Source organism: Suricata suricatta, chromosome X (assembly GCF_006229205.1).
Source record: "Suricata suricatta isolate VVHF042 chromosome X, meerkat_22Aug2017_6uvM2_HiC, whole genome shotgun sequence".
Taxonomy (NCBI): Eukaryota; Metazoa; Chordata; class Mammalia; order Carnivora; family Herpestidae; genus Suricata; species Suricata suricatta.
Window position 1 is genome coordinate 71916865 of NC_043717.1, and position 15595 is coordinate 71932459.

At 36.9% G+C, this 15595-nt stretch overlaps 1 protein-coding gene across 3 annotated transcripts in view; it reads left to right on the forward strand.

The window, feature by feature from the left end:
- RADX (RPA1 related single stranded DNA binding protein, X-linked) overlaps positions 1–14666 on the forward strand; it is a 77560-nt gene extending 62894 nt beyond the window's left edge. For all 3 annotated transcript variants that reach the window (XM_029930060.1, XM_029930062.1, XM_029930063.1), the window contains exons 13-14: positions 4074–4235; positions 14414–14666. In XM_029930060.1, the coding sequence (XP_029785920.1) occupies positions 4074–4235; positions 14414–14544 (293 nt within the window). In that variant the 3' untranslated portion in view covers positions 14545–14666. The remainder of the gene's footprint in view (positions 1–4073; positions 4236–14413) is intronic.
- Positions 14667–15595: the final 929 nt, after the last annotated feature.

Genomic DNA, 15595 nt, shown 5'->3' on the forward strand with positions numbered 1-15595 from the left:
CACAGAAGTAGCCTGTTCAGTCTCCATTACCTGCCGAAGGGAGACTTAGAGCAGCACCAGAGCCAATGACAACAGTGTGTTCAGCTTGTGAGGTATGCACCAGTGGAATTAAGATTGATAAATACTATTCTGCTAATAGCACTGGAAGTATAGATATTCCCAGATTTTGGTTAAAATAAGTGGTGAATATCAGATGTGAAGGTGGTGAATTGATTATACCTTTTGTAAAAGTATGAAACTGAAGTTGCATTATAAGACCAGAGAAATGGTCTGTCCATTTTAAGCATGGCATAAGCATTAGACTCAGAAGAGAGGATTACATGTCTCTTAATACTGTACTATTTGGTAAAAGATAAGATCCTAAAACTGAAAGATAACCTTCAGTGTGTTCTGTACAAAGGGGGAAATCTGTTCTGTAAAGGGCTAAGTAATAAATGTTTGACGCTTTGCAGCTCTTACAGCATCTGTCTGAACTACTTACTTCCGATTTTTTGGTATAAAAGCAGCCATATACAATATATAAATGCATGTGCATGCTCTTTGGGGATAGACATTTATAGACACTGAAATTTGAATTGCATCTAATTTTCACATATCACAAAATATTATTCTGATTTTTTTTCAACCATTTTAAGATGTAAAAAAAAAAACATTCTGAACTCATGGGTTGTACAGAGCCCAGTGCAAGGTAGATTTGACCCCTACGTTATATTTTGCTGATCCCTGTTCTAGACCTCTGTTTTTAGATAAACCTAGCTAAACCAATCCAGGCAAGTAAATCTGTATGATATTTAAAATTCTTCCAACATGAAGATTGCCCACCTACACGTATATTATCTTGCTGATCTCTGGAGGACCCGGTAATTTTGAAGTGTCTTATTCTGAGAGCCAGAAAGGTTATTTACACCACAGCCCTCTTACAGTCATTATCTCTGACTGATCTAGGTGAATCATTATTGAGAACATTGAACAGAATGACTAATCTTCCTTCCCACAGTTCTAATGGCTCCCAACAACCAGCTGGGTACTGCTGCAACATCAGAAACCTATTCCAGAAATGCACATTCTTGTATTAAAATCCTTGCTGTGCCATCTCACTTGCCTCGAATAAATATCTATGGTGTTGCCTCTAAGCATTAAAACTTCAATCTTATTATGAAATAACACACATTTCAAAAAGAAGATACTGGAGGTGCCTAGGTGGTTCAGTCAGTTGAGCGTCTGACTTCAGCTCAGGTCATGATCTTGCAGTTTGTGAGTTCGAGGCTCTGTGCTGACAGCTTGCATCCTGGAGCCTGCTTTGGAGTCTGTATCTCCCTCTCTGCCTCTCCCCCACTCATGCTCTGTCTCTCTCTCAAAAATAAATTAACATTCAAAAGAAAAAAAAAGAAGATACTGTAATGAAGTAACAAACTGAAATTTCAGTGCCTTAAAGCCCAGGTACAAAATCTATTGGTCATTTTCTCCTGATTTTAAGAATTGTTTTTTACTTTAAATATAAGAAAACACTTTGGCAAACCTAGATTCGACTTCTAGGTGGGATTAGTATAACACTGCCTCTACTAGCATTGATTTAGTTACCCATGAAATGCTGTGAGTCAATCAAAGCTTAAGAGTCCTCTCTTCAATTTACATTTGACTTAGACAATAAAGATTATAATCCAGCCAGCCATTTGTAAACCTCTGAAGGTCATCCGTTTTGTCTCTTGGAAGTCAAGAGAGAGAACCCACGCCTAATTTTTATATGGTTTGTTCTTTTCCCTTTTTTTGCAAAATGCATTTAAATCATAATTAACATTTTAATGCCATTAATTGTAGCATCAAAGCGATTTGAAATGCTGTAGTTATATTGAAGTAATAAGGATTTACTTACCTTGGATTCCAGAGCTAGGTTACTATTGTCGCTCCTTAATTCTGTCTCTTATTCCATTATATAATGAAAGTAATTGTAATTTTTTAAATTTAAATTCAAGTTAGTTAACATACAGTGTAGTCTTGGCTTCAGGAGTAGAATCCAGTGATTCATGTCTTACATATGACACCCAGCGCTCATCCCAACAAGCACCCTCCTTAATGCCCATCACCCATTTAACCCATCCCCCCATCCACCTCCCCTACAGCAAGTAATTGTAATTTAATCGTGAATCCTGAAGTAACCACTATCAGATTTCATCATCATAAGACACTTTTTTTCCCATATTTTAACATCTTTTAAAATTGATATACATCTTGCAGTTGAAGTCATGCCTTTGTTTAGTTGGTAGCATTTTTCTTAGTGGCATCTTAGATTGAGTAAATCATGATATATGCCAAGCTTTCTGCTAGGTGCTGGAATCACAGATTGCCTCCTGTCCAACATGGAGACACACTCTCTCTCACTCACTTTCCATTGGGAAAGAAATTTGGTGATAACAAAGAATGGAGGAAGAAGATACATAGATTGCATATGATACACCTTCCAAAGAGCAATATGAACTTCCTTGCTTGATATTTTCCTGTAATTTTAGATATAGTCCAAATATTTCTCACATTTACCTAGATAGTATGTTTTTAGTTACTTCAGTAATGCATAAGCAGTAAGTCCTCATTGAAGCACATATATATGCACAGTGTGGGGAGGATATTTTTGTTCATTTCCTTTGGTAGCAAGAATACAGTTAAATCCATATTTGAACACTTAATGCACAAATATCTTAAAGTCTAGTATTTGGAAATTCTAGGTAAAAAATACACAAATATACATTCATTTATTCAATTTACAAATGCTTCCTGAGCACCTAATGTGTGCCCAGCACTGTTCTAAATGCTAAGGTTACATGAGTGAACACAATAGATACAAGAGCTTGGTGATAAAAAGAGTTGGTGATAAGTGATGGAAGAAAGGGGTTGGAGAGCACTGTAGTAGGAAAGAATTGCATTTTAAATGGAGTGGTCAGGGGTGGTCTCCCTGAGAGGGTAACATTTCATCAGAATTTTGATGGAGGTGAAGGACCAGAACAGTCTGGTTATCTGAGGGAAGAACATTCTAGGCACAGAAACAGCAAGTATGGAGATCCTGAGGCCTGTTTACTTACACATTTGTACTCTGAACTCTAATTTTTTTTAATGTCTTTATTTTATTTTGAGAGGGAGAGACAGAGTGTGAGCAGGGGAGGGTCAGAGAGAGAGGGAGACACAGAATCTGAAGCTGTCAGCACAGAGCCTGGGATCATGACCTGAGCTAAAGTCAGATGCTCAACCAACTGAGCCACCCAGGCACCCGCTCTGAACTCTAGTTTTATCCAGAGAACTCATAACAGATTTATCAGTAATGATGAAGCTAAAATAACAGTATTTTGTAATTTCAAAAATAATTCAAAATAGTATCAGTGACACACTCTCTGCCCCGCCTAAAATACCTTCTCTCTGTGTATTTAAATGCTTTACATCCTTTAGTACCCAGCTCAAAGCCTTGCCTCTAAGAAGTCCTTTTTATCCACCCTAGCTGACATTGACCCATACAAAGAGATGACAGTCACAGGTCAGGATTTACTTTGGTTTTTTCCCCAGATATCCACTTTTCTACCACAACTTCTTATAGCCCTAATGGTGAGTATTGAAGTTTGTAATGTATAATTGAGGACACATCGGACACTGATACTACCGTCCTGGCTTTGCTTGAGTCATACATCCCTAAGTCCAAATGGAAATGAGGGAACCAGTAGTCATCTCTGAATTATTCTATCCTGTAATGGCCCCTCGCATAATTACCAAGAAAGCATTCTACATGTCTTCATTTATGTGACCAGGCCATGCTCTGGATATTAAAAATTTAACCTTCTATCAGTAGGTAAAAACATTTTGTATTCTCATTTCCAGCTGTGGTGATAGACTGCACTGAAGTGTCTTTTCTTTCAACCAGTAGCATGTATTCATAAAGTTTTGCACAGCAAAGGGTTTAGTTCCTAGCTTTGAAATCATGCTTTTATAGGTGTGAAGCTATTTGGCAGGTGTCAGGATCAAACCAGAAAACCTGGCCTCATTAGCTTCATCTTTTAACCCATTTTTAACAAACTGCGGTTTTTCTCTAACAGGACTGAACCAAGAGATAGCAATCGACGTTGCATTCCTGCCTATGTATTCTCCAGAAGATCTCCGTACATCTCAAATGGATACATTACTAACCTCCATGAATTACAGCTGTGTGTTTCCACCGACAACAGCTAGCAATGACAGACTGCCAAGAGCACTTGCAAGTAAGAGCATCTCAGTATTCCTTTCACCAGAAGACAAAATTAATATTGAAAACAGTTTAATCTTAAGATGTTACCATGTAAACAGTTATAGCCCTAACATTTAATATAATTTAAATGGTTATTTGGCACAGGTACCCAAGACTTATAAATGAGAATATACATATGTATATATACTTAATTTTTTTAATGTTCATTCATTTTTGAGAGAGAGTCAAGAGCATGGGCAGGTGAGGTGCAGAGAGAGAGGGAGACACAGAATTGGAAGCAGGCTCCTGGCTCTGAGCTGTCAGCACAGAGCCAAATGCTGGGCTGGAACACATGAGCCATGAGATCATGACCTGAGCTGAAGCCAGACACTAAACCAACTGAGCCACCCAGGTGCCCCAAGAATATATTTTTAAATAAAATTATATAAATTAATGGTTTTATTCCAGACAGACATTAAGAATTTTTTCTTATAATAGATTTCTAAATGTAAGTGTTCATTATATTTAAGTGGTATGCACATGGAGCAGTGAAAATTGCACTCTTCACTCGTTTTAAGTCACGTGAGATGATTTGTCCTTTCACCTTACAATTACCTGAAATTTTAAGACCTCCATAGCATAGTACAGTATGGTTGTTTTCTCTTATAAATGTTTAGTTATTTGTGTGCTATACAGTAGATTCCTTGAGGACTACTGGGAGCTTATGTAATCCCAATAGTGAAACCCTTCAACCAACTAATTGTTTAGGCAGCTACATAATAAACTGAACTTTAAATTATTTCTATATTCCTGTGAAATTAATGTGTCCAATTATAATTATCTACTTCCTGTTGTCATTTATACTTCCCAGGCATGTAGTAAAGTTGTGAGCAGTTTTCATTGAGCTTATAAAGACATTGCCTTTAAAAGAGCTTTTAAGACAGCTGTTATTATCTGGGGATTTTGTGGTGGGTCTTTGTAAGCTGATGAAACTCTTGAGTGTATATTGTTTTTAAACAAGTCTTATGAGTTATGCCTGATGATGAAGTAACTCTTGGCAGCAATGGTTACTGCAAACTGAGCTTGAATATCTGAGTTGACAAGAGTCTTTTATTTTTTTTTCACAGTTCGTTTTAGAGATGGTGTATTAGTTGACTTGAAGTATTACTTCCTACAATACAGCTCTTTAGATTTCCAGAAATTCCAGAATTCTTAATTGGTGCCCTAATACATGGTTTAAATATTTATACCCTCATTTTCTTACTTCATACATCTACTTCCATTACATTTCTTCCGCTATATGTATGTTATTATTGGTATGAAAAATCAAGGCAAAATTCTCAGCTCCTTACTAGTTGCTAGTGCCAGTTGTTCTGCAGAAGTCACTAACATGGTTAAATGAAGAAACCTGGTGCCCTCCTACCAAAGCAGTTACTACTTGAGACATGAAGGGCGAGAATTGCTAGAAAAGTGATGTGATAATCACAAGCAATTTAACTTAAAAAATGGAAAAAATGGGGTACCTGGGTGGCTCAGCAAGTTGAGTGTCCAACTCTTGAGATCGGCTGAGGTCATGATCTCACAGCTGGTGAGTTCAAGCCCTGTGTTGAGTTGTGTGTCAACAGCACAGATCCTGCTTGGAATTCTGTCTCTCCCTCTCTCTGCGCTTCCCCTGCTCGCTCGCTCTCTCTCTCTCTCTTTCTCTCTCTCTCTCTCTCTAAAAAAATAAATAAAATTAAAAAACAGAATTTTTATATTTAAAAAAGCAATCTGATTTGTTTCAAGTAGAATATGTCATATTTGTCATGATATAGAATTATTAATAATAATAGTGTCCATTTAGCTCTGTGCCAAGCATTGTGCCTGGGCGTTTTACATAAGTTACCACTAATCCTAATAAGAGCCTTGCAAGGTAAACATTATTATCCTCTATTTATAGACAGCTAGAATGAAAAACAGAGATTCACCAGCATGGGTAACAGCTATCATTTAAACTCAGATCTGTCAAATTCAAAACATTTCCATTATTTCCATAACTCCAACTGAAAGATAAAAATAAGTACAGACTAATGAAATACTAATAGTATAACATTAGCATCAACTTTTAAAGATTCCTATAGCCTCTTTTCTTTTTTATTATGCAAGCTATATATGATCACAATTCAAAAATTCTAGCAGTACACAGAGTAATAGGGTAAAAGTGACAGTTTCTCTCCCTGCCAGGGCAGGCCCATCCCCAGCTGCCAGCTCGCTCATCTCTCTAGAGATAATCAGTATTCTTTGAAACCTTTAAGAAATTATTTTTGCGTATAACAGTCTATATTTCTCCTCCACTCCACACTTTTTAAAAATTCAGTATAGCTAGCAGAGTGTTCTATAAGTTTAATTTGGACAATACAGTGATTCAGCTGTCCCATACGTCACTTGGTGCTCATCACGACAAGTCCATTCGTTAATCCCTCTCGCCTATTGCACCCATCCCCCGAACCACTTCTCCTCTGGTCACCAGCAGTTCTCTATAGTTAAGAGTCTTGTTTCTTGGCTTGTTTCTCTTTTTTTTTCCTTTGCTCCTTTGCTTTGTTTCTTAAATTCCACATATCAATAGAATCATATAGTATTTGTTCTTTTTCTGACTGACTTATTTCACTCTCTAGTATTTTACTCTCTAGCTCCATCCATGTCATGATGGCAAGATTTCATTCTTTTTTATGCATCAGTAATATTCATATATACATATATGGTACATATATACCACATCTTCTTTATCCATTCATCTATCCACAGACACTTGGGCTGCTTCCATAATTTGGCTACTATAAATAATGCTGCAGTATACATAGGAGTGAATGTATCCCTTTGAATTAATGTTTTTGTATTTTTTGTGTAAATACCCAGTAGTGCAATTACTGGATCAGAGGGTAGATCTATTTTTAACTTTTTGAGGAACCTCCATACTGTTTTCCAGAGTGCCTGCGTTACCACCAGCAGTGCAAGAGGATTCATTCTCTCCACATCCTTATCAACAGCTGTTATTTCTTGTGTTGTTGATTTTAGCAATCCTGACAGGTGTGAGGTGATATTTCATTGTACTTTTGATTTGCATTTACCTGATGATGAGTGACGCTGAGCATCGTTTCATGTGTCTGTTGGCCATCTGGATGTCCTCCTTGGAGAAGTGTCTGTTCATGTCTTCTGCCCATTTCTTCACTGGGTTATTTGTTTTTCAGGTGTGGAGTTTGATGAGTTCCTTGTAGATTTTGGATACTAGCCCTTTATCTGATATGTCATTTGCCACTATCTTTTCCCATTCTGTCAGTTGCCTATTAGTTTTCTTGATTGTTTCCTTTGCAGTGCAGAACCTTTCTATCTTGATGAGGCCCTAATAGTTCATTTTTGCTTTCATTTCCCTTGCCTTTGGGGATGTGTCAAGTAGGAAATTGCTGCGGTGGAAGTCAAGGAGGTTGTTTCCTACTTTCTCCTCGAGGGTTTTGATGGTTTCCTGTCTCACATTCAGTTCCTTTAGCCATTTTGAGTTTATTTTTGTGAATGGTGTAAGAGAGTGGTCTAGTTTCATTCTTCTGCAAGTTGCTGTCCAGTCCTCCCAGCACCACCTGCTAAAGAGTCAGTACTTTTTCCATTGGATACTCTTTCCGGCTTTGTCAAAAATTAATTGGCCGTACATTTGTGGGCCCAGTTCTATTCTAATCCATGAGCATGGGATGTCTTTTCGTTTCTTTGTCTTGTCTTCAATTTCTTTTGTCAACTTTCTATAGTTTTCAGAGTACAGGTCTTTCACCTCTTTGGTTAGTTTTATTCCTAGGTATCATTATTATTTTGGGTATAATTATAATGGAATTGTCTTCTTAATTTCTCTGTCTGCTGTTATCATTATTACTGTATAGAAATCCAACAGATTTCTGCACACTGATTCTGTATCCTGCAATTTTACTGAATTCATTTATCAGTTCTGGTAGTTTTTTTGGTGGGATTTTTAGGGGTTTCTACATACAGTATCGTGTTATCTGCAAATACTGAATGTTTTACTTCCTCCTTACCAATTTGGTTGCCTTTCACTTCTTTTTATTGTCTGATGCTGTGGCTAGGACTTTCAGTACTATGTTGAATAAAAGTGGTGAGAGTGGACATCCTTCTCTTGTTTCTGACCTTAGGGGAAAAGCTCTCAGTTTTTTTCCCCAGTAAAGATTATGTTAGCTGTCGGTTTTTCATATATGGCATTTATGTTGAAGTTCCTTCTAAACCTACTTTTTTGAGAGTTTTTTTAAATCATGAATGGATGTTGTACTTTGTCAAATGGTTTTTTTTGTGTGTGGAAACAGTCATATGGTTCTTAACCTTTCTCTTATTGATGTGATGTACCACGTTGATTGATATGCAAATGTTGAACCACCCTTGCATCCCAGTAATAAATCTCACTTGATTTCCCACACACACCGTCTTAATGAAATACACACAAATGGAATTATAGTAAACATATAGTTCCATAACCACCTTTTTCCTCTTGACAATATATCTTGGATATCATTCATATTAGCATATAGAGAGCTACTTCATTTGTTTTAATACCTATAAATAGATCACTGTGTGGATGTACCAAAACTTAATCCCCTAATGCTGAACGTTGAGATTGTTTCCAAATATTTTGGCTCTTAGCAAAGAGTATTGCAATGAGTATCTATCTGTCTATCTGTGTGTATATGTATATATAATCATCTGTAAGATGAATTGTTGGAAGAGAAATCACTGATGTAGGCATTTAAAAAGATATAGGCATTTAAAATTTTGGTAGATATTGTCATATTGTCATTCAGAAAATTTTACCAGTTTACACTGTGACAAAGGCAGGAGTGCCACTTGACTCACACCCTTAGAACTGCTGAGTATTATTGTTCTTGTTAGTCTTTTGCAGACTTCTGGCAAAAAAAAAGTTATTTTCATTTGCATTTCTTATTTCTAAGCTTGAACATCTTCATAATGTTTGTCATGTATATTTCTTCTATGAATTTTGTATGCTAGTTTTATTTTTTCCATTCTTCTGTAAGAGTTTTCTTTTATTAATTTGTAGGTTTTCTTTGCTCATTAGAGTTAACCCTTTACTGTATGTTCCAAATACTTTTATCCATTTTGACTAAATTTGTTCAGTGGGAGGCCTCTTTTAGTATTTTAAGTAACTTTACTCTTATATACTCAAATATATCAATCTTTTATTTTTGTGGCTGCTGGTTTTATACTCAGAAAGGCATCACTTAATTCAAGATTTTTTTTAATTCACTGTGGGTTTTTGTTACTTTTATAGTTTCATTTTTTTACTCATATAATTTTTATTGTGGCAAAATTTACTTAAAATTTACCACTTTAACAATTTTTAATTGTCAAATTCAGTGACATTAAGTACACTGACATTGTTGTACAACCATCACCACTATCCATTTTTAGAACTTTTTCATCATCCCAAACAGAAATTCTGGCACCGTTACATTCTGGTCCTCATTGCCCCCCTCTCCCCAGGCCTTGGTAACCTCTCTACTTTACTTTACATATCTATGAATTTGCCTATTCTAGGTAGCTCATTTAAGTGGAATCATAGAGTCTTTGCCCTTTGAGTCTGACTATGTCACTTGGTCTTCCATGTTATATACATCAGAATTTCTTTACTTTTTATAGCTAAGGAATATTTCATTGTGTGTATATACCACATTTTGATTATCTATTCATCTATTGATGGATATTTGGGTTGTTTCTACCTCTCGGCTATTTTGAATAATTATTATGAATAATACTGCTATGGATATTGATGTACAAGTATCTGAATCTCTGCCTTCAGTTCTTTTGGGAATATACTTAAGAGTGGAATTAATGAGTCATATGGTGATTCTGTATTTAACTTTTGGAGGAACCACCAAACGATTTTCCACAGCACCTGCACCATTTTACAGTTCTACCAGCAATGCATACAGATCCCAATTTCTCCACATACTCACCAATATTTGTTATTTTCTGTGGGGTTTTTTTTTTCATTTTTTTCTGTTTATTTTTGAGAGAGAGAGAGAGCGCGCGCGCACATGCATGGGAGGGGAAGAAAGGGGCGGGGAGACAGGATCCGAAGTGGGCTCTACACTGACAGCAGAGAGCCTGATGTAGGGCTCAAACCCACACACTGTGAGATCATGAGCTGAAGTCAGATGCTTAACTGACTGAGCCACCCAGGCGCCCCTGTTTTGTTTTTTTTAACAGCCATCCTAAAGTGGTATCTCATTTTGTTTCTGATTTGCATTTCCGTAATTATGAATGATGTTGGGCATATTTTAATATGCTCATTGGCCATTTGTATATCTTCTTTGGAGAAGTGTATATTCAATCCTTTGCCCATTTTGAATTGGGTTGTTTGGGGATTTGTTGTTAATATGTCTTCATTTTTATAGTTTAAAATTTTAATCCATTTGGAATTTATTTTGATATGGAAAGTAAAAAATGGACCCAGCTTTATTTTTTTTCCAAGTGGTTAGCTCTAGTTCCCAAATTATGTATTGAATAATGCTTACTGATATGATGTCCTAATTGGTATCATCTTTAACTATGAACTACACACACATCTTCTTCCTCTTTGAAAGCATTAATTTCTCAATTGATTAAACATTTCAGAGCACGATATGGAAGAGTTTTAACATGTGTAAAAAAAACAATTTTATTATTCCCTATGTAATCAGGGTTTCCCGTATCATTTTTATAGGCAGGAATACTGTACTGTATTACAAGACAGGTTAGATGGTTTTGCAATACAAAGCCACCTCAAAGTGTCAGTGTCTCAGCACAATAAATGTTTGTTTCTTGCTCAAGTTAAATCTGATGCAAACAGACATTAGCTTTCTTCTCAGTGGTGATTCATGAATCCAGTCTGCTTTCATCTTGTTGCAGCTTCAGCAGGAACAAGTGGCTTCTAGGGGTTGCATAAGGCAGAGGAAGGAAGAGATGAAGGAGACACTGGCTTTTAATTTTGTTGGAGTGGAAGTGACACATCATTTCTACTCACATTCTCATTTCCCAGAATTTAACCCCCATGATCCCAATCTCGCTACAAGGATGCCAGGACACTTTGTCTTCCCATGTGATCACATATAAGAAAATGGAGTAGAGAACACTCCACTGCCTTTGTCACACTTTTTTTGCATTTGTGACATTTCTAAAAACGTACAATTTTTGTAAAGCGTACTAACAATTTAAAGTGAAATTTAGAGATGCTCATTTTATAGGTAAAAGTCTGTAGTCCTTTTAAAAGAATCTCTATGTGATGTAAATAATAACATCCTAATTTCATACTAGGTTTTCTTAAGTAAAAAATGATTGTTGTTGATATTTGAGTGCTTGCTGTGCATCACCCACCATCCTAAGTGCTTTACAGTCTGAGTATTTAATCCTCACAACCTTCTGTTATGTAGTATTAACACAAGTACGGAGAACCACTCTCCTAAACAGTTGATTTTCTTAGACTTTATGTTGCAGGCCCTCTGTAAGTCATTATTTGTAAAGGTTAATATATGATAACAATTACAATTATTAAGGTTTGGGTTGTTGCTGTTGGCATCAAATCTAGACATCTCGAAATCTTTCCAAAGCATCTAGGTTAAAGTTCATCCCCTTTAAAGAAGAGGAAAGTTATATCGTAGCAGAAGTTATTATATTCATTTTGCATTCATAAACTTGCCCAGTTTTAAATCATTCATCAGATCTCATGACATGTGTAGTAGAGGTGGTTTTAATCGTGAAGCTCATAGGGCACCTGGGTGGCTCAGTCAGTTAGGCATCCAACTTCAGCTTAGGTCATTATCTCGCTGTTTATAAGTTCGAGCCCCACGTCGGGTCTGTGCCGACAGCTTGGAGCCTGCTTCAGATTCTGTGTCTTCCTCTCTCTGCCCCTCCTCTGCTCACGTTCCTTCTCTCTCTCTCTCTCTCTCTCTCTCTCTCTCTCTCTCTCTCTCTCTTTCTCAAAAATAAACATTAAAAAATTAATTCTGAAGCTTATGAAGCCTAGGCTTCAGAAGCCCTCACTTGCTTCGGTACTCTTTTGTATTTTATATTCTTTTTCATAAATAGTATGCCCTTCAGGTCACACAAAACCTAGATCAACCACTGGATGTTAGGCACGGGTTTTTTAATGTTTATTTATTTATTTTGAGAGAGAGAGAGAGCGAACACATGAGTGAGGAGGGGCAGAGAGACAGGGAGAGAATCCCAAGCCGGCTCCACACTGTCAGTACAGAGGCCAATGCAGGGCTGGATCTTCGGGACCTGTGAGATCATGATCTGAGCCAAAACCATGAGTCAGATGCTTAACCAGCCGAACCACCCAGGCGCCCTTAGGCACAATTTCGCAGAGATGTAGCCCTAGGGTGCAAAGGTTAAGATCACATGCCTTGAAACCAGACTCTGTACATTAGAATCACCATGTGACTTTGCTTAAGTTACTTAACCTCTAGGTGATTTTATTTTTTCATATCTAAAATCAAGTCTTTATCACATGTAGTAACTAAAGTCTGTGATCTGTTAGCTAAGTAGCTGTCAGTTAGTGTTTTGAAAGAGTTTCCTTAAACACTGGGAGGCGAGAAAAGGAAACCAAGGAAAAAAGTATCCCCAGGTTTTGCTGTTGGATCCGTGTTGCGGCACCCCTTCAGTGCTTAGCCAGGCTGTTTACAACTCTGTGTTAGCTTTCACTTCCTGCTGTGCAGAGCCTGCTGGTCAGCCAGAGGTGAACAGTTGGAGTTTTTCTCAGGCGTTTTCTGAGCATACATCCAGCACTGGGTGTACATGTATCCTTCTTGATGCTCCAGTGTATAAAGGTGCTTTCAAAAAGCCCTTATTTCCCCCCTGCCCCCACATAGCTCTTCCCAACCCCTTTGGCCCTGGCTTTTTTAGTCTGTCTATTGCTTGTCCCAACTTTATACACTGTTTCAACTGCCCTCGCTAATGTTTTTGTCTTAATGTGTTGTCAACAAAAGCCACTGAGGAAGCTACCCTAGTGTGGGAATGCTCCACATCAGGTGAAATGAAAGCAGGCCCTTGCATCTGTCCTGGAGCGAGCTGCCTTACAGGGCAAAACACACAACCACGTCTTTGAGAATAAGTTCTGTATCACTCCATCTGGTACTAGCAGTTGGCACCAAGCATGCAAACTGCCCTCTTCATGGCCGCTGCTGATATGGGTAGTAGGTGGGCAACTTAAAATATCACACCACATTCTTACCACAGTGAAGCAGCTCTTTCTTTATTAATCCTTCCCCCATCATCTCAAGTTTGTGTATAGATTCCCAAGTTCTGCAGAAGTTGATCTGAGAGTTTTTGCCAGCCTGTAAGTTGCTTTAGTGGAGGGACCCAGCCCTGAAATTTCCTACTCTGCCATTATAGTAGTGTCACTCACCTGATCCATTTTTGATAAAGCTTCTTGAGAGTATCCAATGCTAAGTGTTAGTCAATAAAGCTGCCTCAAAGGAAATTTTAATAAGCTAAATTTCAAACTAGATCTCTTTAATTTTGTATTTTTTAAGTTTACTTATTTATTTCAAGAGAGAGAGAGCAATCAGGGTAGGGGCAGAGAGAGAGAAGGGAGAGAGAAAATCCCAAGCAGTCCCGACACTGCCCGCACAGAGCCAGACGTTGGACTCGAATCCATGAACCGTGAGATCATGACCTGATCCGAAATGAAGAGTCAGTCACTTAACTGACTGAGCCACCCAGGTGCCCCCAAAGGAAATATACTTTAAAAGAAACTTAAATTACATATATATATTTTGCTTTATGTCTTGTAAATTTTGTAATTGATAATTAAGTTTCAAAATAGAAAATATTATTTTTGTACTTCCTTGAAGTGTAACAATAAGTTGTTGACTTGGCACCATATAAATAACCTTGAAAATATATGTAGACTGACTTTACCCAAAAACATTAAAAGTAAAAATAACTAAATATGACTTGAAATACCAGCCCATATCTTGACATTGTTAGTGGCATCTGTTTGATATATTCACTGTTGTGTGCAGAAGTTAGCATAACGTAACTTTGATGACTGTGTGATAAACTGGAGGAAGGAGGGAGAAGATGAGGGACAGTGTTAATGTTATAAAAAAAAAACTCAGCTTATGTGATACTAAATCCAAGTAAGTATTTAAGTAATTTACAATACCATCTGTTTTTCACTTTCAGGTGATATTATCAAAGCTGTAAGTAAACTGGATAAAGTACGCATCATCTGTGTCTTGGATATCTGTAACTTGGGTAACAACAAGGTAGAAGTCTACTTGCACAGAATTTATAGCCCAAATAATACTTCTTAAAAGTTGGCAAATGAAATGGTTACAGGTTATAAGGAAGGCACTGCTTTAAAGATACTCTGTCATTTTGTTGGTACGTTCAGTAACTGTTTTTCAGCAAGAATATTAAATAAGCGTTAAAGTTATTAAGTGGTTTCATGTTCATCTTGGGTTTGGAGCTGATGTACTTCATTTAAAATTAATTACTGAAAAGTTCATTAAAACAGATTTTGTGTATCAAGAAAATTTACCTTCTATATAACTATTATCTTAACTTATACTAATTTGTGTTCACTGTTCTATTTGTGGTGTTCTTTTATTCAAAAGCCTCAGCACAAAGCATCCTGACTTACAAGAATAACTTCTCTTGAACGTTTAACGTGCTTTCACTTTTATTCACCTATAGTGGGAATTTTTACATGGCTTATTTGAATATTAAATTCTCCTAAAGTAGCCAACCCGCATTTCTCACAACTATGGTAGTTACTGTCCTTTTCAAAAGCACACATGGATTGTTATGGTTCATTTGCCTTGGTCATCAGTTTGGTCAGCTGTGCAATGAGTGTGTTAAGTTGTTTTAAGGCTTTCCATTCTTTATTGTGGCCTCATATGACTTGAATTTCTAAGTATCTTAAGCAGTGTGTGAGCTTAAAGCCAGAGGCTACAGTATACCTCTATTCTTGGTGTATTGATTTGTAGTTTTCGTACATGTGATGTGAGTTTAAATAGTGAAATCTTATCTCATATTAACGTTTTAAGTGTGCGTATTTTGAAAATGTAGAACAGTGACTAAGGGAACTGATTTTATTCTGGTTATCTATTTTACTTCATTTTAACTATAAATCACCATTCTACATTTGCAAAGCCCTGTGGTTCACATCTATGTGGTTATTGGTTAGATGAGCCAAAATGACCATCACATGAGAAAAAATATTCAGTGTCAAGAGCAATCTGATTATAGTTCAGCAATTACCTTGTGAGGATTTCTTCTAGCCCTGTGATTCAGTGACTTCATATGCTATATACTTGAAATGTTTTTGTGCAGCTCACAAATCTAAAGACAGATGCTGTACTT